At 62.4% G+C, this 26,295-nt stretch overlaps 1 protein-coding gene across 13 annotated transcripts in view; it reads right to left on the bottom strand.

Moving 5' to 3' along the window:
* The window catches only part of TNS1 (tensin 1), a 241,298-nt gene that overhangs the window by 77,095 nt on the left and 137,908 nt on the right, over positions 1 to 26,295 (bottom strand). For all 13 annotated transcript variants that reach the window (XM_075932996.1, XM_075932995.1, XM_075932997.1 and 10 more), the window contains 6 exons: positions 19,829 to 19,941; positions 19,047 to 19,107; positions 17,167 to 17,242; positions 16,828 to 16,957; positions 14,220 to 14,285; positions 12,753 to 12,914 (listed from right to left, as the gene is read on the bottom strand). In XM_075932996.1, the coding sequence (XP_075789111.1) occupies positions 12,753 to 12,914; positions 14,220 to 14,285; positions 16,828 to 16,957; positions 17,167 to 17,242; positions 19,047 to 19,107; positions 19,829 to 19,941 (608 nt within the window). The remainder of the gene's footprint in view (positions 1 to 12,752; positions 12,915 to 14,219; positions 14,286 to 16,827; positions 16,958 to 17,166; positions 17,243 to 19,046; positions 19,108 to 19,828; positions 19,942 to 26,295) is intronic.

Raw genomic sequence — 26,295 nt, 5'->3', positions numbered from 1 at the left:
GGACACTTCTCCATGCAAACCGACTTGGTGTAACCAACGCGGACCCCGCAACGGGGACTCTCACCAGCCTCTGTCACGCACCGAAGCGCTAGAGCCACAGGGCCCCGACAAAAGAGGTCGCATCCGCAAAAGGACATTTCTAGAGCCCTGGTTCTGGGGTGTCTCCTCTCTCCAGACCCAGGGAGACGCCGGGGCCAGGGATGCAGCCGGCATGAAGCAGAGGAGCTCACGAAGTCAGACACACTCCCACACTTATGCACACAGCACTGTCCCGTTAACTTTCAAGGGAGCGACGCCGATTCACTCCAGGATCCGGCCAGTCCCTGCGTCCCCCCTCTTGGCACATACTTAGTGCCGGTTAGTCCGTGGCGCTAACGTCCCTGCTCGTCACCGCCACGTGCCACGTGTATTGTGCCCCTCGGCCCAGTAAGCTCGTCTTCCCCCTAATCATCTCCCCCAGCACGCATGGCCCTGGGCTTCCTTCTCCCCCCGCCCGCCTGTCTCCCCAAACCGCCCAGCGATGGATTTCAGGCTGCAGTATCCCAGGGTTGAAGCCAGGAGCTGTACCCCACAAGCAAAAGGAGAGACCCGCTCCGGAGTAGGGCAAAGCAGGCAGCATAGTCAGAGCCAGTGACATGGTGCACTAACGCCTTTGGGCCTTGCTCTCTGGCTGGCCCACACGGGCCCGAGCCCTGCCGGGCGCCAGCGAGAGGCCGTGGACGACGGCAACGCCCTTTGAGCCCAGGGACTCGGCCTGCCCCCAACTCTCTGTGCTTCAGGGGGCGAGGCGCCAGCCTGCAGCTGCAGGGCGTGCTGAGAAGCGAATGCACCTGACGGCCCACGGCGGGACTGGGGAGAACCGCTCTCTGCTCCTTGGCTCATCCAGCCTTGCAGAGCGAAGATGGGCAGCGCAGACCGGGCGGGAACAGCCCTGCCCCACGGCCCGCCGCATGGCAGGGTTCAAAATGCGCAGGCGGGAGCCGCTGTTGTGATCTGCCCCTGGCAGCCCCAGGAAGCCACTGGCTCTCCCTAGCTGGGGTTCCCAGCTGTCAGGTTACTGGATTTTGAGGGGAGCAGCCGGGTCACTGCTGCACCCATGGGGGGGTGTTCGCCCCAAAAGTCGGTACAAAGGGGGGGCCATGTGAGGTGTCAAACAAAAGCTGACTTTCTTCTGGTTCTGTATATGCCCTTCATAGATCTGAATAATGTCTGTGTGTGGAGTTATGAATATGGACTCTGTATGGAGACTGGAATTTTCTCTGTATGTGGTTGAGTAATGGGCCAGGAATGTTTGCCTATGGACATGCTAATGAGCAAGTCTCCAGGGAACAATGGATCTCTGAAGGCCAAAGACACACCTGGGCTCTGGCCATGTGACTCCAGCCAGCTTGGAAGAAAAGATGAGGAGGGATAAATAGGCAATGTGGCCAACTCCATGTGGTCCCCAGATCTGTTCCTGACCCCAGATGCGGCCTCGCAGGGATTCATGAGCCGGGAAGAACTGTGGCCCCATCCTGCCATAGGATGTGCACCAAGGACTGTTAAGCCAGCAGCTATAACATCTCTGCTAGAGCCTGCATTGAGAACTGGGAGATTCGCTGCATGTAACAACCTCACTCTCATGCTTTTCTTTCTTGTAGTAATAAACCTTTAGAAGTTAGATGCTAAAGGATTGGCTCAGCGTGGTTTGTGGGTAAGATCCGGAGTGTAAATGCCCGGGGATCTGTGGCTGGTTTCTTGGAACCGGACAGAACTTGTTCGGGGTAGGTGGGATTGGGTTTTAAGACCCTTCACCGGTGTATGAGGCCCGGGGCCGTCTGGGGCACGGATATTGCTGGGGTGTCGAGGGGTTTTGCTCGGGAGGCTTCAGGCAGGCAGCTGAAGCACTCGGGGACTGGTTTGTGGCTTGTTTGGGAAGGTCTCCAGTCTGAGGGCTATAGAGAGCCCCGAAGTTGAGCAATTCGCCCTGAGCGGACGCCCTCAGCTGTGCCCAGACCCGGCCCGGTCCGTCACACCAGCGACTCCCAGCTATCTCATCGTCCAGGTCTGGGGCAGCAAGGGGGCAGCCAGAGAGCTCCTGGAGCCCAGGGGGGTAACAGGCAGCGTCCGCACTGCGCTTGGCGAGAGGCAGGAGAGCCCGGAACCGATTTCGGAACCGAGGAGATCTCCGTATTCGTCCCTGTGCGACCGCTGCTGGACTGGCTCTGCCCCGCTCCGGTGCCCACACTTCAAGAAGGATGGCGAGAAACTGGGGAGGAGTCAGAGAGGAGCCCCCAGAACGATGGAAGGGTTAGACGCCCTGCCTGACACGAGTCCTGGAGCTTAGCCAAGAAACGGTGAAGGGGCGGCCTGGTCACAGCCCGTAAGCGCCGACATGGGAAATCAATGTTCCATACGGGGCTCTGGGCTCTCGCAGAAAACGCTCGGGCAGGACGCTGGAGCTAGACAAGCGCAAGCAGGGAACACGGCGCCCACGTGAAAGTCGGGGTCATTAACCCTGGGAACAACTTTTCACGGGCTGCCTGTGGATTCTCCATCCCCGAGAGGTTTGCAGTCGGGACTGGATGGTTCCCCTACAGCTCTGCCCTAGGAATTACACGGGGGACAAGGAGGAGTCCTGGGGCACCTTAGGGTGTGTCTAGACTACAGGGGTTTTTCGAAAAAAGTGGCTTTTTTTCGAAAAAAACTTCCCCTGCGTCTAGACGGCTGCCGCGTTCTTTCAAAAGGAAATGGAAAGAACGCGGCAGTTTTTTCGACTGCAGAAAACCTCGTTTTACGAGGAAGAACGCCTTGTTTCGAAAGTGCTTTCGAAAAAAGGCGCGATGGAATGCAAAGTGTGCTTTTTCAAAAGAGAGCATCCAGACTGCCTGAGAGCTCTCTTTTGAAAAAGCGGCTTGCTCTTTCGAAAGTACTGGCTGTCGACTAGACGCTCTTTTTCGAAAGAGGCTTTTTCGAAAGTATCTTTCAAAAAAGCCTCTTTTGAAAGAGGCTTGCAGTCTAGACGTAGCCTTAACGGACTGATTAGAGCATGAGCTTTCGTACACACACACACACACTCTCTGCCCCTCTAAGCTCCAGTCCAACTCACCTGACAAAGTGAGTAACATAGGGTATGTCTATGTAGTCATAGTAGTCATACCGCACTTGCAAATGAAGCCCGGGATTTGAATTTCCCGGGCTTCATTAGCATAAGCGGGGAGCCGCCATTTTTAAATCCCCGCTGCTTCGAACCCCGTGTAGCGCGGCTACACGGGGCTCGAACTAGGTAGTTCGGACTAGGGTGCCTATTCCGAACTACCGGTACACCTCGTTTCACGAGGAGTACCGGTAGTTAGGAATAGGACCCTAGTCCGAACTACCTAGTTCGAGCCCCGTGTAGCCACGCTACACGGGGTTCGAAGCAGCGGGGATTTAAAAATGGCGGCTCCCCGCTTATGCTAATGAAGCCCGGGAAATTCAAATCCCGGGCTTCATTAGCAAGTGCGGTATGCATACATTACCCCGCTAGTTCGAACTAGCGGGGTAGTGTAGACATACCCATATATACTATGTTAATGAGGCTAATCAAGTCGGGGGGGGGGGGGGGGAGTGGCTCGGCCACAGCATTTGGTGTGGAGATGTGAATAATCAGAGAGGGGAAATTGCCTTTGTAGTGCGTTAACCAGTTGTGATCCTTATTCTGTCCCAAGCTGACAGTGTTGAACCTGCAAATGAATTCCTGTCTCCTTTGTCACCGGGTTTTGAAATCCGGTTCAGGGGTTAGGGGCCGAGCAGGCGGGGCCCTACCCCAAGGGGCTCACAATTCCCCCGAGAGGCAGCGCGCAGATTTCAGACGCAGAACCGGCCCCAGCTGGGCCACGGCACCCGAGAAGGGGCGTGAGTGACAGCTCTGGAGAGGCGAGGTCTCCTCCCTGCACGGGGCTTGCTTGGCCCATTGCTCTTCAGTGTGTCCGGCGCTCCCTCTGCCCCAGCTCCCGGGCCTCGCCAGCCTGAACTCTCTGTACCAGCCGAGCCTCCGCAGGCCAAGGGGGCCCGGGCGAGGGCTCTCCCATCCCGCGGGACGTGCTCCGGCTGTGCTTTCGCTACACGAGGGCTCCTTTGTTTGTGCGGCCGCCCCGCAGGAATGTGGAAGCGAGGGAGTCGGGATCCCAGCCAGCACGACGGAGTCTCTGGGGACAACTGCTGCAGCTCGCAGCCTGGTTCCCCGGCCGCGGGGCTCGACTCAGCCGGCCGGCCGGGGGCGTGCAAGGAGCTGCGTGCAGCAGCAGTCAGAGCTCCGCCTCGGGACGGGAAAAGCACATGGCACCGTGCGCCCCCTGCCTGCCCCCTTGCTGGCAAGCAGCAGCGAGGTGCTCTCCCCGAGTTGTTGAGAGGGTGACTAGATTGGGAAGGGCGGGGCCGGGAGGGGAGCAGTACCTCCACGCCGAAATCCCTAGTTGCTAGAACAGCTCTGGCCTGCCTCCCCGAGGGCAGTGCTGTGACCATCCAATAGGTGAAAGATCGTGAGCGGCCACCGCGCCGAAGGATGCAAACATCCGCGAAGACACGTGCCGCTCGGGGGAAGGAACCCGCAAGCTCTCGGCGACACAACGGCCGGCTTGGCAGGGGCTTGTTGCGAGAAGGGCTCCTCTCGTCGTGGGGCGCTCCAGCAGGAGTGGGGCGTGCCGAGCACGGGAGCAGGGCCGTGTCCCCCTCCGGGCGCGGGGCTCTAGGGCAGATGGGGACAAACGGGAGACAGCCCAGAGCGGAGCACCCAAAATGATGCCAGGTTTCAAAACCCTGAGCCAGGAGGAGAGGTCCAAAACCCGTGTTGAGGCTTGGGAAAAACGAGACGGAGAGGGGGCACGGTGGCCGTCTCCTCGTCTGCCGAGGGCTGGCACAGAGAACGGCGATCGGCGGCGCTCCTCGTCCACCAAAGCCAGAATGGGTGTCACGTCCCAAGGGAGAGTGAGGTGACATACTAGGGAATGCTTTCTCGCTCTGCGGGGCCTGCAGCGCTGAGTCGGCTTCCCAGGGAGCCTGTGGAATCGCCAGCCCTGCAGTTGGATACGACCAGGCCACGCAAACCCCGTCTGGTTTGGGTTTAAAACAAACCAAAGGAAGTTTCTCTTCACGCAGCGCACAGTCAACCTGTGGAACTCCTCGCCAGAGGATGCGGTGAAGGCCAGGACTTGAACAGGGTTTTAAAAAGAACCAGATAGATTCCTGGAGGTTAGGTCCATCAGTGGCTATTAGCCAGGTTGGAGAGGAACGGTGTCCCTAGCCTCTGTTTCTCCGGAGGTGGGTGACAGGGGAGGGATCACGTGAGGATTCCCTGTTGTGTTCCCTCCCTCTGGGGCACCTGGCACTGGCCACTGTGGGCAGACAGGACACTGAGCTGGATGGACCTTTGGTCTGACCCAGTCTGGCCATTCCTATGTTCCTCGGCCCTGTCTCAGACCAGCGGCTGGACTGGGTGAGCTGAGATCCCTCCCAGGCCTACCGCTCTCTGCTTCTACAGCTGTAGCTAAGACAGGCGCCCAGGCAGATGCCTGTCCTGTCCAGGAGCGGCCGTTCTTGTCTGTCCACCGTGCCTTCGGTGACACTCACAACCACTCCCCCCCGGCCACGCGCTGGAATGTTTCAGTGTTCGGGGCAGGGGCGTGCGCTCTCCAACATTTTGCCGGGGCGGGGTGCTCGCAGAAGGCAGATTTCAAAGCCACCGACGCAGCGCAGTTGCCCCGAAGGACTTGCAAAGGCCTGCGTGCGAGGGCTGTAAGGGTGAAGGCGGCCAGCAACCAGAGCCACCCGCCGCTCAATCACAGCTAAGCCGCACAACTCCCAAAGCCAAGATTCACAAAGAACGCAGCAAGCCTGGCCCAACGAAACTGGCAACTCTCTGAAAACCACACACGCGCTGGAGGCCTTCGGGGTCTGCTAATGGACCGTCGGGCACAGAAAGAAGCTAAATTGATCCAGTTAATAAATTACGGGTTGCAGATGATCTGCCCACGTCTAACCCAGAGGACCCAGAATGACTTGACGACTTGGAATTTTCCAGCTCTTTCCAGCCTTGTAAGGAGCACGCCAGGTTCGATCCCAGAGTGCAGCGCACCGTGGCAGAAGAGCCCTGCCCCCGGAGCCTGCTCCCCTCGTGCACACAGCTCTGGGCCTGAACTACGGGATGGCCCCTGCAGCCGTCCCCATGCACAAGACAGTCTCCCATGGGGCACGTTCCCCGGACGTTCTGGCCAGACGCCACTCAGGAGAGAGTCCAATCTCACCCAGTGGATTAGCAGAGCGTGCACAGCTAGGTTTTTTTCTCCTGGTGGTGCACATCCGCACGTGCCTCGGTGCACATAAAATTATTCCGCACACAACTGGGAAACATTCCGTGTGTGGCTGGAAATGATTAGCAGGCACATGGCCAGACACTCCTTGTTTGGAGAAAACCTTCTCCAGCAAAACGTGGGCTCCCTGAGGCCCCCCGAACTCCTCCCCCCAGGATCTCCACAGCGCAACTAGCCCCCCTGTTCGCCCAGCACTAAAACGCCCCCGGCACAGCGAACCGCAGATCAACAGGCCTGGGGACACCAGCCTCACCGCCGAGTCCCGGCCCGCCTCCTCCTTCGCCAGCCACTGCCCAACGTCGCCACCAGCTCCCTGGGAGCACTGGGTGCTCAGCAGGCACCCTGCACCCCTGCGGATGGCACCCTCACGAAGAACGGCCTGATAATCTGCGTGCTCCTCCGCTCGCCGCCACGGAGCTAGCTGCCGGCCCACACGGCTGCTGCCTAGGGCAGGGGGGCGACGAGGAGCCGACCCACCCGCTCACGTGTCGACCTGGCTCTCCCCCGGCCCGCTGCACCGAGGGCTCGCTCACGCTGGGGAAGCTACCAGCTGCCTGACCCCTCCCTCCCTGCCTGGTCCCCGACCAATGCACACTCATCCTTGCGGTGCCAAAAATGCTGCATGCAGCTCTCGGACCAAATAAGGCCAGAAGGAGGGTAAACAAGGTTCCTTCCCCCCACGCTCGCCCTAGGACGCCCGCCGCCCCCTCCCGATCGCCCTGGCTTGCCCTCTCCGGACTGGGCACATCAGCACATCAGGGGCGTGATTGGTCTCTCCTCTTTTGCCACTGGAAGTCACATGGGAATGGGGGATCCTGCCCTCAGCCACGGTACCTCTCCTCTCCCGGCCGGCCAGCCGGGGTCCCTCCAAGCCACAAACATGCTGCAAAAGGAGCCACCGCGACCCACCCTCCACCTGCCCCTGCAGCCTCTCCCTGCGTTAGCAGAGAGCAATGCTACAAAGCTCGGGGCACCGGAGCGTGGAAAAGACAGACAGGTGAGACAGGGTGGGTGGACCCTGGCTGGGCCAGGACGGCTTCATGCCCTGTGGAGGGAGGAAGTCCCGCCCCCCAGCCGCACTGGGCATGCTCCGAGGGCTGGAGCTGTATAAAAGGGAGCAGCTCAGTTCACTCTGGGCTGGATGCTGGAGAGGAAGGACCTTCCAGAGGAGCTCCAGAGGTGGAGGAGAGCCAGGAGTCGGCATCGAGGCTCCGGACCTGGCGGAGAGGCTGAAGACTGGTGCTGCAGAGCCTGAAGACTCGAAAACTACGGGGATCACCCCAAGGCCAGTAGGAAGTGACGCGAGGGGTATCCCCGACCTGAGTGAGCTCAGAGTGTTGCTGTGGGGTTTCCCCGCTGAGCGAGCGGTGGATCGCTGCCCCACTGAGAGAGCCCTTGGTTAGGGTCCAGTGGAATAGGGTGGGCCTGGACTCACCTCCTCCTCCCCCCCCACCAGGGCTGCTGCCCCAAATCCCTATCCCTACCCATTGGGCAATCCTGCCCTGAACCCCCAGGGCTGTGTTACTGACTCTAGCCATTAGGCAGTCCTGCCCTGAACCCTTGGGCTGTGTTATAGACTGTGGCCATTGGGCCGCACTGCCTCGGGACGAGGTGTGCTCGCGACGTGACAACAGGTAACTCGACCCAGACCTGCTCGGCAAGCAAGAAAGAGCAGAGCAATCTGAACACAGAGCTACGTGACTCCTTGGGGAAGGCAAGTCCTGCGCACGCATTTCTGTGGCACAACCTGGCCGGCCGCCGGCGGAGAACGGAGCCAGGAGGGAGCAGGCTGGCCCCTGCCTTGAGCCGTCAATCCCTCTTGGAAGGCCCGGGGGCGTGAGATGGCCTGATGTCAGTAGGAGGGGGGGGTTCAGGCAGTGCCCTGGCAGGAATGTCTCTCTAGCTACCTCGGGGGCCGGAGATGCTGGGTTCTTCGGCAGTGAGGGCAGAGGAGAGCCAGGAGGGCTCCGGGGGAAAGCAGGGTCCTCGGTGCCAGCGGGTAGCGTGGAAACAGACCCAGGCAAGCCAGCGGGGGCAAACCACAACGTGCCCGGCACGGAGAGGTGTCCAGGGCCCAAAGAGAACACCCGGCTCTTGCCAAACATGCCCCGGGCTTCCGTCCCTCGGGCGCTTGACGTGGGGGCGCCCACGCCGATGTTGCGGCGAGGCCGGGGGATTTTAAACCCCTCTTCCCCTCTGCCGTTCGGGCGTGTGACTCGGACTTCGCGTCAGGCCAAGCGAAGATGTCGCTTCCGCTTGTGCTGCCCCGCTCAGGCCGCCCTCGGGCAGGAGTTTCCTGCCCCGTACACACTGTTTAAACTAAGTAAATACAGAGCGAAATCTTTTGCCGAGATATCAACAGCCGACCTTCAAAACAGGAAGCAGCTGGCCCCAGGCTCTTTCTGAGCCGCTGCCGTTTTTTAACCCTGGAGGGAGGATATTAATCTAGCCGTGTGAGACAATGTGGGCCTCGTGGGGGCTACTCCCAGTCATCGCGCCGCCCCGTGCCTCAGTTTCCCCGCCACTGCATGCTGGGTAATGGCGATTCCACAACCTCCCAGGCAGCGAGAGAGCAGGCATTAGTTGGCGCCGAGCGCTATGAACAGGCCAGCGCGGTGGAACGCCACCACTCTGCCCACAACTCTCCCTCCTCGTTGCTGATGGGTCGAGCTCTTCCATCCGTCCGGGTCCGCGTTCCACGCGCTCCCCCGCCACCGTTCTTTGATCCCCGCGGCTGCGCTGCCTGTCCTGCCCAGAGCATCCAGCTAAGACCTTCCACTGGCGCCAACCCGCCCGGCAGTCGAGCGCCGAGCTCAGCTCGGCCGGGGCGAGAGCAGCGCACTACCTGCCCTTGCAGCACGCACCACGCCGGGCGGAGCGAGGCCGGCGCTAGCAGCCGATCGCCCGGCGGAATTCATTCAGATGGGGAGGCCCTCTCGCTACTGCGACACTGACCGCCCCAGGGTAGGGGGGAGCAGACAGAGGCCTGCCTGCTGGGAGAGGTGGAGGGTCGGATTGGGGCCAGGAGTCTGCCGGCTCAGAGAGGCCCGTGCCGAAGCCGAGGCAGCTCGGTGCGGTTCACCAGGGTCCTTCCCCGAGACTCCGCCTGCTGCTGCCCGGCCGGGCAAATCAATCTCCTACCAGGCTCCCCGGTCCCTCCTGCCCTCTGCCTGCGGCGCACAACAGCTGGGTTTCCCGCGGGTCTGGGGACTCGAGGCCGAGCGGCCGAGAAGGGGCTAATGCTCCGTGATGCTCAGGATATCACAGCAGCTGAGCACGGGGGCTGGAATCCATCGCTCCATGGCTGTGTCCCCTGTTGCTACCCACCGCGGTTATTTTTCCCAGCCACCGTCCCGGTGCCCCAGTTTGCTCTTCTAAGGAGGCTGGTGCCAGGGCCTGGCCTCAAGGGGAAGGCGGCTAAGAAGAGAGGAATCCTTTGCCCGCCGGGCGCGGTGAACGGTGCTGCTTTCCCCGAGCCTAACGGGGGATCTTGCACTGCACACCTCAGAGAGGCTCCGGGATGCCGGAGGCCTGGAACATCTGCCCGGCCCAAGCAGGAAGAGAAGACGAGCCGAGGGACAGGGCGCGGCAGCGTTCGGCTCTCCCGGGCTGCGAAAAGGAGAATGCCAGCGAGGAGAAATAACTCGCCAGCCCCTCGTGGTGCGACGCCCGGCTCGACGACTCCACGCCGGCTCGACGACTCCGGCTCGACGCCCGGCCGCACGCTCCCTCGGGACTGGCCCCTGGCCGGCCCCGCCGAGAACTTCCCAAGCCAGCCGTGCTCGTGAGCACTCCCTGCAATGGGTGCCAGGCTCCCGAGGGCCGGTCTCCAGGAACGGGAGCCGCTGCTGGCCTTACAAGGGACCGGGAGGAGCGCCGCGTGCAGGGAGGAAAGCGGAGCTAAGGGGCACGGCGCTCTGCTTCGCAGCCGCGGGCAGGCTCCCCGGGAGCTCGGCTCCTCTTGGGTGGGATCCTGTAATCGCAGGGGCCGCCCGCGTGTCAGGCCCTGATCTCGCGCCGCCCTGCGCCTCCCGTAGCCACCGCTTCCCCGCACACCGTCAGGGACCCCTTGGCCGTCGCCGGCCCGTCGGCAGCTCTCCACTCCCAGGCGAAGCGGCGGCCGGACAGAAGCGGGGAGGAGCCAGCAAGAAGTGAAACATCTCTAGGGACCCCATTCCTGGAAAGATGAATGGGAGAGGCCATCGAGTCCAGTCCCCTGCACTCACGGCAGGACCAAGCACCGTCTAGCCCATCCCTGGCAGGTGTCTGTCCAACCTGCTCTTAAATCTCTCCAGCGATGGGGATTCCACAACCCCCCTGGGCAATTTATTCCAGTGTTTCACCACTCGGACAGGCAGGAAGTTTTTCCTAATGTCCTGCCTCAACCTCCCTTGCTGCAGTTTCAGCCCATTGCTTCTTGTCCTGGCCTCAGAGGCCAAGGGGAACAATTTTCCTCCCTCCTCCTTGTAACACCCTTTTAGGTATTTGAAAGCTGCTCTCCTGTCCCCTCTCAGCCTGCTCTTTTCCAAACTGAACAAGTCCAATTCTTTCAGCCTTCCTAGACCTTTAACCTTTTTGTTGCCGGGGCAGGTCTCGGGCCCATTACAATGCCGAGATCGCTCTTTTCCATTGGGAAAAGCAGTCGGGACCCCCAGCTCCTTGCGGCGGTGATGAGCTCACTCTAGGGAGCTGATCTGGCACCTGCTCTGCGTCTCCCACCAGGCAGGCTGGCAGCAAGCGACCTTCAGGGCAGCCCGAGATGCTCCCTGGTCCCACACCCCCCTGCTCACAGGGCTGGGTTTGCCCCATCCGCCTCCAAAATCAAACTCTGGTGGCCCAGGAGGATCTAGAGAGACCAGGGCAGAAGCAGTCAGCCAATCCTCTGCCTCTATCTACAACGCTGCACGGCTGCCAAGGCCAACGCCTCTGCCCACTCCCCGTCCCTCGCATCAGGCAGGTGGAGATAATAACCCCTGTTCTACAGATGGGGAAACCGAGGCACCGATTAGCCCCCGCAACTCACCCAAGTCTGCAGTCGCGCAAGCAACAGAAAAATGAGACTCACGACTAACCCCAAGCCAACCCTCCTGCAAAATGTGCATATCACTCCGGGATCACAGGTGGGTAGGAGGGGGGAGTCTTTGGACCAGGTACTTCCCTCCCCCCCCCCCGTGCCTCAGTTTCCCCTTCTGTCAAATGGGGTCAACGAGACCAACGTTAAAAGGTGCGTATGTGGGTGTGGTGATGCAAATAGAAGATACCGCAGGCATTAGAAGATGGGGGTGAGGTACAAAGCACGCTGAGACCGCCAGGAAGGAGGCGCCAGGGTAGGACGGAAGGTTAATAATAAATAACTTTTCCCTCTCAGCTTTCGCTGCCTCCCCTGCCAGGGCTGCCCGCCGGCCACGGAAGCGGGTGCCAATCCCGGGAGGGGATGCCGGCAGGCACGTGGGAGGGAAGTGGGTGACGGTCCTCGGCCAGGCCGTACTGCTTGCTGCCTGCCGTCTCCCGGCCCGCTCGCGCCCTGTAACGTCGCCTCCCAGCGCGGGATGGGCCCTGACCCCTAAGCGCCCGGCAGACAAAACCCGATCCAGCCCGCAGCACCAGCCGGGCTGCCGGGGATCGGCAGGGAGAGACCAGGGCTGTGTTTCCCTCCACCCCTCGTGAGCCGGAGCTGCCGGAGATGGGCGTCTGAGCCCACGGCACCTGGAGCCCTGCCGGCCTGCGCCCTCTGCCAGGGAACGCAACAGGCTTGGCCAGGCCAGGCTGCCCTCTCCAAACGCCCGCCTGCGTGGAGCCACGGCCCTGGAGTCAGGAAGCTCCCATCCCAGCGCCCGCTTCCCACAGCGCTGCCCCGCCCGGGCGCCTGCCCCGAGCCAGGAGCCATGGGTTTTACAGCCTCATCGCCACGGCGACCGGGCCTCCATCCGTAGCCCAGACACATTCCTGGTGACTCCGTTTGTGTGTTCGCCTGAGGTCTGGACCTCCCTGCAAGACCCCCTCCCACCTCAGCTGCGCCCTGCAGGGGGCGCTCACGCGCGACCACCGCTGGATAACGGGGGGCAGCACGTTCCCGAGACGGGAGGGACCCTTCCCCCTGGACCGTGCTCCCCACCAACCCTGCCCCCGCGCCCCCCGCCCGGGAGATGCCAGGGCTGACGGCCCAGCAGGTGGCTGGGTCCCACCCCTGGGTTTTGAGCAGCCACAGTCTCCAGGCAGGCGTCTCTGGAGAGCGCTGAGCACGCCCAGGGAGCTGGGAGACCAGCAGGCCTATCACTCCCCCCAGCCCCGTTTGTCTGTCTCGTCCACCCGTCTGACCCCCCAAGAGCGTGAGCTCTCCGGGGCAGGACCGGCCTTCCTGGCTGGGCTGCCGGGCGCCTGGCACCCCCCGGCGGGGTAACAACAATACATCCGAGCAGTGACCTGCGTCCGGAGGCTTGTGGGGCTGGTGGGGCCCAGCCCACGTGCCCTCCACGCTGTCCTCCCGGCGGAGGTTGAAGTTGTCGTAGGAGTCCCAGCGGATGAGGGGGTCTGAGGTGTTGTAATCCACCGAGACGCTGGGGCCGTTCTCCAGATGCTCCATCCCTGGGGGCAGAGGGAGGCGGAGGAGTGAAGGAGGCGGAGGCGGCACCGGAGCAGCCAGGGGCGGGAAGGGAGTGGGCTGGGGGCGTGGGGAGAGACGAGAGAAGTGGGGCTGTTAGAAAGAGACAGGAAGGGGAAGGGGCACAGGGAGGCAGGGCAAAAGGAAGAGGAGAGGAATCACTGCGGGATCTAGTCCATCCCGCTGCTAATGCCAGGCAGGTCCAGCCGTTCATTCGCCGGGGGCTGGCGCGTAGGAGGGCGGACAGAGGGGCGTGTAGAGGGCGGACGGAAAGGCACAAATGGGGCAGACACGGGGGCACATGTGGGGACCAACGTGCTTGCATAAAGAGGTCCAGACCAGAGGTCGAGGGTTCGACACCTACCCCCCACACACTCCGGGGACATCCACCCCCAGCTGGGTGATGGACACACCTGGTTCCCTGGGGACGAAGGAAGGATAGGGGGGTCCAAAATGTAGGGAGGTTGGGGGGCTCCTCCGGTGGCACTGAGTCGCCTGCTTTCAGGTGAGCGAGCCCGGGGCTAACCAACCCTGATTGCAAGAGGGGCTCCACCTCCCCAAGGTGAGGATAGCACATTTCCATTCCATTAGTATCTCTGGAAGAGGTTAACCAGGTGCCACCTCAGCCGGCCTTTTCAGATCAGCAGATCCAGAGACCGGGCAACCAAGAGTTTGAAAAGAGCTGGCTCGGGAGCTCCCGGGCCCACTAGTGTTGCTTTTCAGCAACTCTCGGAACACCGGGGAAGTCCCAGGAGGCTGGCAGAAAGCTAACAGCAGGCCAGTTTTTTAAACAGGTAAATGGGATGAGTGGGTAATTATAGGCTGTCAGCCTGGTGTCAATCCCTGGTAAGATAATGGGGTGATGGATGTGGGACTCAGTTAATGAGCTAGAGGACAGCCGTGTCACCGATGCACGGGTGTAGGGGAAATAGATCCTGCCAAGCTAACTTGAGGACTTTACTTGATGAGATTACAAACGTGGACAATAAAAATATACGCTGTAATAAATCCAGACGGCTGTAGGGCATCTGATTTGGGACCCCGGGACATTCCGATTAAAAATCTGGAACGATATAAAATTCTCTGGGATACGTACCAGGGACTGAAAACTGGCTAAGTGGCAGGACTCCTCGCGTGACTGGCAGCAGGGCCTCTCGGCCCGCATGTACAGCCAAGGAGGAGTTGCCCAGTGCCGTAGGGAGGGTCAGTGAGAGAAGGGCAGGGGGGGTCAGGGAGCAAGGGGCCCACGGTGCTGTGGCTTTGGGCTGCAGAGGGGCCGCCGGCCGTACCTTGGATCTTCTCGGGGCCGTACGAGAACACAAACTCCACCTTCCCGTACTCCGGAAACCGGTCGTCTGGGATGGAAAGAGAACAGAGGGAACTCAGCGCGTGGCCAACCTGCCACAGCAGGCGCCCCGGCACCTCCCCGCAGCCGCCACCATGGCAACCGACCCCCACGCGGCCACAGTGGGGAGCTCGGTCTGTCGCGGGAGGATCTCCTGCCTGGCGTGCGAGCCTGGGCACTGCTCCCAACACAGCCCCAGCCACCATGAGATCTGAGCTGGGCACAATGTCAGACCCCAGCCATGGAGACGGAGTCTCATGTTCATCACACAGAACATCAGAACGGCCAGACTGGACCAGCCCAAAAGCCCATCTAGTCCAGTGTCCTGTCTGCCCACAGTGCCCAAGGCCAGGCGCCCCCAATGTGCGCTCTCATCTGTCCCATCTAGGTGTGGAATACATTTTGTTCCATGAACCAAGGAATGGGCAGGTGTGCACCACACGTAGAAACACATGCTGACGGCTTTGGGTGTCCCGCTAATCCACTGGGTGGCATTTGACTCTCTCCCGGGTGGCCACCCAAGCACTCAACTTCCAGGGAACCCTGGTGCCCTAGAGGGAACAAACAGGTCTTCAAGGGGTCTGCTGCCCAAAGCACAGTCCTGTCGGTAACACCAACCCCTGCCTGCGTGCATTCAGCCGCCACCGCACCGCAACAACCGGCGTGCATTCAGCCGCCACGGCAACCACTGGCGTGCATTCCGCCGCCACGGCAACCACGGGCGTGCATTCCGCCGCCACCACACCGCAACAACCGGCGTGCATTCAGCCGCCACCACACCGCAACAACCGGCATGCATTCAGCCACAACAGCAACCACCGGCGTGCATTCCACCACCACAGCAACCACCGGCGTGCATTCCGCCACCACGGCAACCACCGGCGTGCATTCCGCCACCACTGCACCGCGACAACCGGCGTGCATTCCGCCACCACCGCACCGCGACAACCGGCGTGCATTCCGCTGCCACGGCAACCACCGGCGTGCATTTCGCCACCACCACACCGCAACAACCGGCGTGCATTCAGCCGCCACGATAACCACCGGCGTGCATTCCGCCACCACCGCACCGCACCAACTGGCGTGTATTCTGCCGTCACGGCAACCACCAGTGCATTCCGCCGCCACTGCACCGCAACCACCAGCGTGCATTCCGCTGCCACGGCAACCGCCGGCGCGCATTCACCCGCCACCGCACCGCAACCGCCGGCGTGCATTCACCCGCCACCGCACCGCAACCGCCGGCGTGCATTCACCCGCCACCGCACCGCAACCGCCGGCATGCATTCAACCACCACCGCACCGCAACCACCGGCGTGCATTCAGCCACCACTGCATCGTAACCGCCGGGTGCAGTCAGCCGCCACCACACTGCAACCACCGGCGTGCATTCAGCCGCCACCACAACCACCGGCGTGCATTCAGCCACCACTGCATTGTAACCGCCGGGTGCAGTCAGCCGCCACCACACTGCAACTGCCAGCGTGCATTCAGTAGCCACAGCCGCCCCACCACCCCTGCTGTGTGTTCTACCTGCATGGCCTTCCAGCTCTTAGCCTCCCTGGGGGGGTCAACCACAAACGGCCAATGGGTGCCGGTCTGGCCGCATCTCAGCCAGGAACCGGACTACGACCCACCTCAGTTTCACAGACACCGGCCTTTGGGTGGCAGCTCCCTCCGGTCATTGACTGGGGGACTGATTTAGAGAGGGAGGAACCGCAAGCCATCTCCCCATCCCCACGGTGCCCACCCTCGCCAAGCGGGGGTCTCCCACCTGCCTGTCCCACCGGGCTCAGCACCAGCGCCTCTAAGCTCTGTCTCCCACCAGCCGCGGCTGTGCCGGGGATCTTCCCCCATTCCCACCCCCTTCTGCACCCGTGTTGCCCTCACAGGTGGCTGGTGGTGCGCGGGAAGGTCCGCGTTGAGTGGGGTGGGCCGTGAGCCCGTTAGAGACCCGCTGCGCTAGTGGGACCTAGTACTTGGGGCAGAGCAAACCCCCAGATTCGGAGGCTGCGGTGCTGGGGACGCCCTTTGCCCTGGCTCGGGGGCGCTCCGGACACCGGGAAGTGCTGTGACAGCGTCTTAGATGAGAGGCAACACCGCAGCCCTGTGGTCATAACAATCCACTGCACGGGGCCGGGATTCAAATCGGCGTAACAGCGAGATAGGCTAAACATGGGTTCCCAAAGTGGGGGGGGCGTGCTCCCCTGGGGGGGACACGAGGCAACCCAGCCCCCCCCCCCGCATCAAGTTTTGCTGCCCTGGTCAGTTCCTTTTGGTTTGCTGCTATTTTTGGGGTGCGTGAGGGTTTTTCAAAAATCAAAGTGGGGGCGTGATGCCGAAAAGTGTGGGAACCAGAGAGACGCGGATGCCGATCGGGACGCCGAGCGCTCTGAACGTTACCAGAGCCGCCTCCCGGTGGAGCCGCTATACCGGGCGACGTGCCCCCAGACTCCACGGTGAGGGGCGCTGCCTCGGCACCCCGCCGGAGCCGTGTGAAAACCCCGCCGGCCCGCCGAGAAACCCCCGCCAGGCACGCTTGGCGCACTCACCTCGGAAGGCCTCGTCCAGGTCCTCCTTCCCGAAGACGATGTCGAGGTCGTGGATGGCGCAGGTGTGGAACTGCACCCGGAAAATGACATCCCGGGTGGGGCTGCGGAACTTCTTGTGGTAGCACTTCAGCTGCCGGGGGGGAGAGAAGAGGCGTCAGCCCCTCCAGATCTCAGCTGCAAAACGCTGAATGGGGGCAGCCCCCTTAGGCGCCGATAGCCCATCCCCCCCCCGCCCCCCCCGCCCATGGCTGTTCTGTCTCCCTGGGCTGCCTCTCCCCAGCGCCTGCGAGGCTCAGGCCCGGCTGCCGTGAAAGCTCGAAAGGCCGTGGGGCCTCTTACCAAGATGTCTCCCTTCAGGAGCAGCCCCGGCTCGATGGTGATGCAGATGCTGGTCTGGCTGTCCCCTTGCACGTTGCTGCGGAGAGAGGACAGGAACTCAGGCCGTGCGAGGGCCCAAGCGCTCCGGTGCCCAAAGGGAGCAGCCCCGGGGATGGGCGAGGAGACAGCCTACCCACGCGGGGGGCTCCCCGGCTCGCCCGAGCCCTGGCTGGAAAAGCCAGGAGGAAAGGCTCCGTCGAGCGCCGTCTGCTGTCTCCAGCTGCCCTCCAGGCAGGGAAGTATCACTGCGTATATGAGAGGCCCCATCCCCCCGGGATCGGGGCCCTCGTGCGCTCGGCGCTCCCCAAAGAGCTGGGGGAGACACAGACCGAAGGCCGGGGGAGAAACGATTTGCCCGAGTTCCAGCGGCAGGTTAAGGGCAGAGACCGGACCCAGGGTCCCTGCTGGCGTCTCCACTATCTGAGAGCGTCCCAGGGGGGTCTAAACCCCGACCCCGTCTCTCCCCGTGCGCCCGACGCGAGGGCCAGGATGGGTACAGGAGCAGTGCCTCCTGGGAGAACAGGGGACACTGTAGCCTAGTGGTTAGAGCAGGGCAGGACCCAGGACACACGGCGCCCCACAGCCGGGCCCCGAGCTATTGATGGGGCTCCGGGCCAGGCACTTCCACCTCCTTGCCTCGCCGTTTCCTCGCTCATCCCACGCCCCACCCGGCCTGTGGGACGTGGGGGAGCAGCTGTCCCCAGAATCGGGGCTTTTTTTAGACAGGCTCCTCTCATCCCCACCCCCGTCCTGACGGGTCGCCCGCCTGCCTGCTCCCCAAACTTTTTTTCTCATGGCCCAGCTGAAGGAAATGGTCGGTACCGCGACCCAACAGAACGTGACGGGCGTGCGGGCTCCGGGGTGGGGCTGGGAGCTTTGGGGTGCAGGAGGGGGCTCCGGCTTTGGGGGGCCAGGGCTGGGGCAGGAGGGGGGCTCCCGGTCAGTGGTGCATCGGGGGGCTAAAGCAGCTTCCTGCCTCTCCTGGCCCCGCAAACCAGGCTGCCCCCAGAAGCAGCCGGCAGCAGCTCCCAGCCAACGTAAGAACATAAGAACGGCCGTACTGGGTCAGACCAAAGGTCCATCCAGCCCAGTATCCTGTCTGCCGACAGTGGCCAGCACCAGGTGCACTAGAGGGGGTGGACCGAAGACAATGATCAAGCGATTTGTCTCCTGCCATCTCTCTCCAGCCTCTGACAAACAGAGGCCAGGGACACCATTTCTAATAGCCTTTTATGGACCTAACCTCCATGAAATTATCTAGCTTCTCTTTAAACTCTATTATAGTCCTAGCCTTCACAGCCTCCTCTGGCAAGGAGTTCCACAGGTTGACTACACGCTGTGTGAAGGGTTTGGAGCTAGTGCTGGGGACTGGAGCTGGGCGCGGAGCCCTGGGCACTTCTCCCCTCCCCCCAGGAGCCGGGCCTGCTGCGGCTGCTTCTGGGGTGCAGTCTGCAGTGCCAGGCCAGGCAGGGAGCTGCCTCCACCCCCCCCCCCACTGGTCCCCTAGCCCCCCTGCTGCACCGAGCCTCAGCACAAACTCTACCACAGGAGAGCGAGGACAGACGGCTGGGAAGGGACGGTCCCGCCTGCGGGGGCCCAGGAGTCGGCCTAGTGCGCCCAGCAGCCTGGGGACAAGGGGCCGGGGAACCAGGCTCTGCCTGGCCAGCATGAGCCTCACGCCCAAAGCGCAGGCTTGTTTCTGACTCCAACCCTTCCCCGCACGGGACCCAGCCCTGCGTCAGCCCCCAGCAGAGCCAGGCCCGTGCAGAGAGCCTCTCTTGGACGGAGACGGGCGGGGGCGGGGACGGGGGGCAGAGAGAACAGCCCGAGGGGATATTTACTAGATCCCGGAGGTGTAGACCGGCTGCATGGCCTGGTAGATCTTCAGGAAGGGCCGGCAACCTGCACGACACGGGTCAGAAATGGAGAGAAGGACGGTGAGCCCCGGGGACGAGCCATGGGGAAGGAAAAGGACCAGTGGCGGAGAGGCCTCGGGGACCCCTGCACGTGATCTCCCCCGCCCCTGCGCCGCCCCCCCGGAGGACAGCCCGCGCAGTTTACGAGACAGCGACTGCGGGGACGTGGCCCTGCGTGAAGGTGCCGGCAAGCCCCGGGGTTAGGGCCCCCCCCACCTTCCCACCAGAAGCCCAGGTGTGGAACCCGCAGGAAACGGCCACGTCGCAGAGCAGCCAGCCCCACCCAAGGTGCTGTCTACACCTGGGCTCCCCCTCCCCCCCCGCGACCTCGGAGCCGCGCGGCGGCCGGCGACAGCCTGTCCCCAGTTGGGCAGGACGCCCCCCCCCCCCGAAGCAGAGTTTGAGGACCAGGCTGAATGCATCTGGACACCACCTCGCCCAGCCCCCGTGACACAGCCAATGTAGCAAACCCCTGACCCACCACCTGCCCTGGGGGTGCACCCAGGGGGCAGGGATGCTGGCCAGGGCTGCTCTTGGGGGCTCCAGCCCCCCACTTGGAGGGTCCTGGGCTCCCCACGGCAGGCTGGGCTCTCTGGGCCGCTCTTACCCATGGCCCGGCTCCCGGCCCAGCTAAGAGGCAAAGTACTGGAGGCAAAGAGAGCAGGAAGGGGGGCTTGGAGGGGATCCCAGGCCAGGCCGGCACTTACCGCCTTTGGACTCGAAGTTGGGGATACCATGCATGATGACGTGGTGCAGGAACAAGGGCTTGTTGTTCATTTTGATGGCGCCAGACAGCAGGCCGCTGAAGTAATGGACATACCTGGGGCAGAGACCAAGGGGGTTGCTAAGTTACGTGCATGGCCAGCCACACTGCGGTGGTCTCCTCGCTGCAGGAGCAGGGGCAGGTATCTGCCTCTTTTCCCCGTCCACCCATGTGCTCCGTCCATAAACTGGCCTTCTCCCACCGGGGAGCCGTGAACTCAGGCCCTCGACGCTGTCAAGCAGCAGCCAGCACCATGCTCCTACCCAGGAGAAGCTCCACCCACCCATCGTTCCACAGCCCACTTTGAACACAGACCCCAGGAAGTCCCGCCTCAACAGGTCTGACAGGCAGCCACCTCGTGGCTCCTGATTGGCTCCCTGCTGTATATAAGCCCAAGGAGCAGTCCAGGAAGCGTCCAGACAACCATGGGCCTCTCTGAGAGCTGCCACCATCATGCCTGCTCTGGAACGCCTGCCTTGGACCTCGCCTCCTGACCCAGACCCTAAAACCTGATTCAGACTCGGATCCTTTGCTTAGGCCTCGGCCTGGAACCTGACTACAAACTCCTCTGCTTCTCCCATCCTCAGGCCTGACCCCGTCGGTCCCGTCTGCCCTAGCCAGGCGTCTGATGCTGGTCTGCCGAGAGACTCGGAGGGCCCAGAATTCTCCTGAGATCCACACACGTGGCAGCCTTCTAGCTCAGCGTCTGTGACTACATCTAAGGCCGCAGCCTGGTTCGCTCAGGCCCATCCTCGGTAGCTCTGTTCCCATCTTGAAAGGGACTCAACCCTCTGTTGAAGAGTCCTAAAAACATCCAAATGGCCAGACTGGGTCAGACCAATGGTCCACGGGCCCAGAGTCCTGCTTTCTGACAGTGGCCCATGCCGGGTGTTTCAGAGGGAATGAACAAAAGAGGATCCATCCCTCACTATTCACGCCCAGGATCTGACAAGCAGAGGTGTAGGGACACCCAAAGCATGGGGTTGTGTCCCTGATCAGCCTATCCCCCAGGAACTCATCTCACACTCTTTTGAATCCAGTTATGCTTTTGGCTTTCACAATATCCCCTAGCAAGGAGTTCCACAGGTTAACTGTGCATTGTGTGATGTAGTACTTCCTCATGTTTGTTTTAACCCTGCTGCCCATTCATGTGATTGGAAGACCCCAAGTTTGTGTGTTACATGAAAGGATAAATAACATTTCCGTATTCACTTCATCCATACTGCCTCGTGATGCTACAGATCTCTGTCATGGCCCTCCCTTAGTCCAGGCATGGGCATACCATGGATTTATATCGTGGCATTACGATATTTTCTCCCTTATTATCCCGCCCTCTCCTGCTGGTGCCTGAAATTCTCTCGGCGTTTTTTGACCGTGGCTGCGCGCAGAGCGGATGGTTTCCGAGAACAAGTGGTAACAGATCCTAGGTTGCCTTTTTAAGAGGCACCAGCTACGTCGGGCTGCCGCGCCATTCTTCAAGCGCTGAGCCTCGCCGTTTGCCGTTCAGCCCCCAGCCCCGAATCCTAGGGCTGGCCCAGACCTCGCCGCGTCCAGCCCCCGGCCCGACCCCAACCCAACCACGCTGGGAGAGGGCGCGGGCGTGCTGGCGTTCGCGATGGAGCCAGGCAAGCTCGCGGAGCACAACTCCTTGGCTCACCCGGCGCACGGTTTGCCTCGGAGATGTGCTCACCCTAAGGAGGCCCGGTGCCCCCAGCGGTTCCGGTACCGGCGCCAGGGAAAGACGGGCTCGCTGACCCAAACCGGGCAAGGCCTGGGCTTCGTTAGACCCTCGGCGGGGAGACACCAGGGTGAAATCCCCCGGGCGGCGGGTAGCACAGGCAGGGGGAGGCGTTGCCGCCTCGCCTGGCCCCGCCCACCGGAGTCTCCCAGGCCCCTCCCCCAGCCTGCTGGCATGGTGCCCGAGGCTGGGGGCCGCGCCGCCGGTCCTCCTGGCTCTGGTGGCTCAACTACGGGGACTTCCTGGGGAGGGGTCCAGCCGGCAGGGGGCTGCACCCTCCCGCTCTCCCTCCAGCTCCCGGGAGCTCCGGGGCTGGCTGAGGCCAGGCTGCGTGCTGGGGCTGTGCTATCCCGGGCTGGGGCGTTAGCCTGGGTCAGGGGGCAGAGGCCAGTTTGGAGGGGGGGAGCTGCTCACGGGCCATCAGTGGCCGCAGTGGAGGGCGGAGCTGGGATCTGGTGTACAAAAAGGGGGTGGGGCCTGGAGTGGAAGGGGCGGGGCTAGGGACTTACCTCCCCAAGCCATGCCCCCCCCCCCCCGCCCATGCTTCAAACTACAACCTAAGCTCCCTCCACGGGACAGCTCAGCCTGCTCCCCCCAAGATTTGTAAGCCCCAAGCTCCCGTTGCTTTCACCTCTGGGCCCTCCATCCCAACCCTCCTGCAATCACCCCCCCGGTCCCAGGCAGCCCGGGGGTTCTGGGTGCCCGGGCACTGGCCTTTGCTCCTGCACCCTCGCTGAGGCCCCCACCGCGCTGGGCTGGGGTTCTCCCCGCAGCCAGACCGATCCGGAGTCCAGTCGCGTTCACACCCGCCCGGGGCTGCTCTGGTCTCAGGCCGGGGTGCGGCGTGCGGGAGCAAGGCGGGACAAGGGGAGCCCGGGGGGCCCCGCTGGCGCAGAGGCAGGGCGGGCGAGGAGATGGGTTCGAAACCACCCTGGTTCTACGGGTCTCCGGCCACTCTCCCTCGGGCTGCGAGTGGGAACAGCCCCCGCATGGCGAGCGGGAGGCCGCTCCTGCCCCCTAGTGGCGTCGAGGGGAATGCATGTCGCACGGTGGGCGGGGCCGGAAAAGGACCCTTCCCCCAGCCTCGGAGGGGGCTGCCCCATTCATCTGACCTGCAGCCCCCCCACCAAGAGGGGGCAGCCTGCCCAGAACGGTTTTGCCACTTCGGTACCAGCCAGCTGCCCCAGGCGCCCTGCACGGGAGCAGGCCCCTCCCTGCCCGCGGTCACGCCGCTCTTCCCTCCACGGCTTGGCCGTGCCTAATCCCACCCCGGCAGGACCCGCACCCACGGCAAGGGAGGGGGAGATCCGCCCGGCCCAGGGCTCTGAGCCAGCCCGGTGCGGGGGTATCACAGGGTACAATGGGAGGGGCAGCTCCCCCCGCGGTGGTTCCGTGATGGTCCATTAGGGGGAGTCTTGCACCATGCCCCTGTCCAAGGCAACCCGCGTCCAGTTCGGGGGACATGACCATGTCCTTGGGGCTGGTGGCCCAGTGGCGTTCCCTGGCTGCTCGCCCGTGGATCCGGATGGGCACCGGCCCCTCAGCCACGCCTGGAAAGTGGACCAAGTCCCGGCTCGCCCAGCAAGATGCTGGCAGGAACAATGCACCATGAGCCAGCCCGACGGGGCGCCGCCCAGCCCAGCCCCGATGGAGCCCTACGCCATTAGACAGGGCCCGATCCTGAGCCGGTGCCACGGGGCCAGCAAGAGGAAGGTCTCAAGATCGGTACTGACCCCGTGTGCCTTGCTGCGGACGCTGCCACGCAGCCAGCTCGATGCACACGCACACCCCGTGCAATGACAGACCCCCCCCCCCACACACACACACACACACACTCCTACGTGCCTCACACTCGTTTGGGGTCTTGACACGGGCAGAGCCGACCCAGACCGACAACCCGCCCCGAGTCCAAGCCGCTGCCTGTGATCTGGGCCTGGGGGCTGGTGACGGGGCGCTCCCCGAACCCCGCAGCAGAGAGCAGAGGCGCGCTGGGCTCGCAGAGCAGCTCCTGTGCGGTGGTGCCGGGGCTGCTCCGTGGCCGGCGCATGCGTGGGAGCGCTCAGGGCCGGCTCACCAGTCAGCAGGACGGTGCCTACGCCCCAGAAGGAAGGCACCGGCTTTGGAAACCCGGTGGCCCCGGCGAGAAGGGGCAGCGGATCGTCGGCCACGGCAGAGCGTGGACTGCGCAGACCGGAGGGACGGACAGCGGACCGGCGGCCCTGCTTGACGGAAGAGGGCCGTCTGGCCCCAGGACGGGCTCCGAGGGAGGAGAGTGGGTGACGCCGGACGGGAGCACTTGGCGAGATGTGGTGGATGGCATGGCCCTGGAACAACGGGTACCAAGGGGTAGGAAGTAACCCAGGACGGGTGGGCACGGACGTCGGACCAGCAGTAGGGCCCCAAACCTCTCCACGGGTTGGTGCGTTGCAGGACGAGTCCCCACCAACCATCCCTGCTCTTAGGGTCCTGGGCTGGGGACTGGAGGGGGGTGGAACCAGCCCCCCTACCCTCCACGAGTGTGCCAGGCTGACACCTAAGCCAGCTGAACTGAGCCAAGAGACTGGAGAGTGACTTGCACGGGTACGGGACTTGTGGGGAGCACGGAGGGATATTGGTGACGGGAAAAGAAAAGGGGACATGCAGCCACTCACAACGATGAAGCCAATATAGCCTGAGTGAGTGTGGACTGGGGGGGGGACCCCAACCCCCAGCACGAGGACAGGGCCCAATTTCAATGCACCTGCTTCCCAGACCCCTCGCCTGCTGCGGGGAACCAGGGCTGCCTAGCTACCTCTGCTCCCACCACCCTCCACGCCCCGCCCTCCCACACAGTGCACACCACCTCTTGCCACCAGGGGTCGCTCTTCCACAGACGTGGTCCATCTCGGCATTAATAAGGCTTTTGCTACCGTCTGGCATGGACGTCTCATTAATAAACCAGGGAAATACGACCTAGGTGGGGCTACTATAAGGTGGGCGCAAAAATCCTAGACTCCTAGACTTTAAGGTCAGAAGGGACCATTCTGATCATCTGGTCTGACCCCCTGCACAGTGCAGGCCACAGAATCTCACCCACCCCTCCCAGAATAATCCTCTCCCCTAGATCTCAGATATTGAAGCCTTCAAATACTTTGAAGACCCCAAGATGCAACGAATCCTCCAGCTGTGATCTGTGCCCCATGCTACAGAGGAAGGCGAAAAACTGGATGGAAAATCATTCTCCGAGAGTAATCCTCAATGGATCCCAGTCATGCTGGAAGACCACAGCGAGCTGGGTCCGGCAGGGATCAGTTCTGGGGGCGGTTCTGTTCAATATCTTCGCCGATGATTTCAATAACGGCATTTATAAGCAGGCTCGTGAAGTCTGCAGATGATCCCAAGCTGGGAGAGGTGGCGAGTGCTTTGGAGGGGAGGATTAGAAATCAAACTGATCTGGACAAACTGGAGAAAGGGTCTGAGGTCAATAGGATGAAGTTTAACAAGGACAAATGCAAAGTGCTCGACTTAGGATGGAACAGTCACACGCAGAAAGGGAAGTGACTGTCTAGGGAGGAGTCCTGCAGAAAGGGATCTAGGAGTCACAGAGGATCACAAGCTAAATATGAGTCAACGGTGTGACGCTGTTGCAAAAAAGGAAACAGGATTCTGGGCTGCATGAACAGGAGTGTTGTGAGCAAGACACGAGGAGTCGTTCTTCCGCTCTGCTCTGCGCTGGTTAGGCCTCAGCTGGAGTCTTGTGTCCAGTTCTGGGCAGCACATTTCAAGAAAGATGTGGAGAAATTGGAAAAGGTCCAGAGAAGAGCGACAAGAATGATGAAAGGTCTAGAGAACGTGAGCTAGGAGGGAAGGCGGAAGGAATTGGGCTTGTGGGGTTTAGACAAGAGCAGACTGAGAGGGGACATGAGAGCAGCTTTCAAGTACCCAAAAGGGTGTTACAAGGAGGAGGGAGAAAAAATATTCCCCTTGGCCTCTGAGGACAGGACAGGGAGCAATGGGCTTAAACTGCAGCAAGGGAGGTTGAGGTTGGACATTAGGAAAAACTTCCTGCCTGTCAGGGTGGTGAAACACTGGAATAAATTGCCCAGGGGGGTTGTGGAATCTCCATCCCTGGGGATATTGACGAGCAGGTTGGACAGACATTGAGTGCCATGACCTCGAGGTTCCTTCCAGTCCCGTGATTCCATGATCCACGGGGGGGCCCTTCCCCCACCTGATTCCGTGCCCCTGCACCCCACGTCCTGCCACCAGGGGGCCCCTTCCCCCACCTCATTCCGTGCCCCTGCACCTCACGTCCTGCCACCAGGGGGCCCCTTCCCCCACCTCATTCCGTGCCCCTGCACCCCACGTCCTGCCACCAGGGGGCCCCTTCCCCCACCTCATTCCGTGCCCCTGCACCCCACGTCTTGCCACCAGGGGGCCCCCTTCCCCCACCTCATTCCGTGCCCCTGCACCCCACGTCCTGCCACCAGGGGGCCCCTTCCCCACCTCATTCCGTGCCCCTGCACCCCACGTCCTGCCACCAGGGGGCCCCTCCCCCACCTCATTCCGTGCCCCTGCACCCCACGTCCTGCCACCAGGGGGCCCCTCCCCCACCTCATTCCGTGCCCCTGCACCCCACGTCCTGCCACCAGGGGGCCCCCTCCCCCACCTGATTCCGTGCCCCTGCACCCCAC

The sequence above is a fragment of the Pelodiscus sinensis genome, chromosome 7 (assembly GCF_049634645.1).
Source record: "Pelodiscus sinensis isolate JC-2024 chromosome 7, ASM4963464v1, whole genome shotgun sequence".
In the NCBI taxonomy this organism is placed as follows: Eukaryota; Metazoa; Chordata; order Testudines; family Trionychidae; genus Pelodiscus; species Pelodiscus sinensis.
The sequence above is the reverse complement of the archived record's forward strand: the minus strand, read 5'-3'. Positions and strand labels throughout refer to the sequence as shown.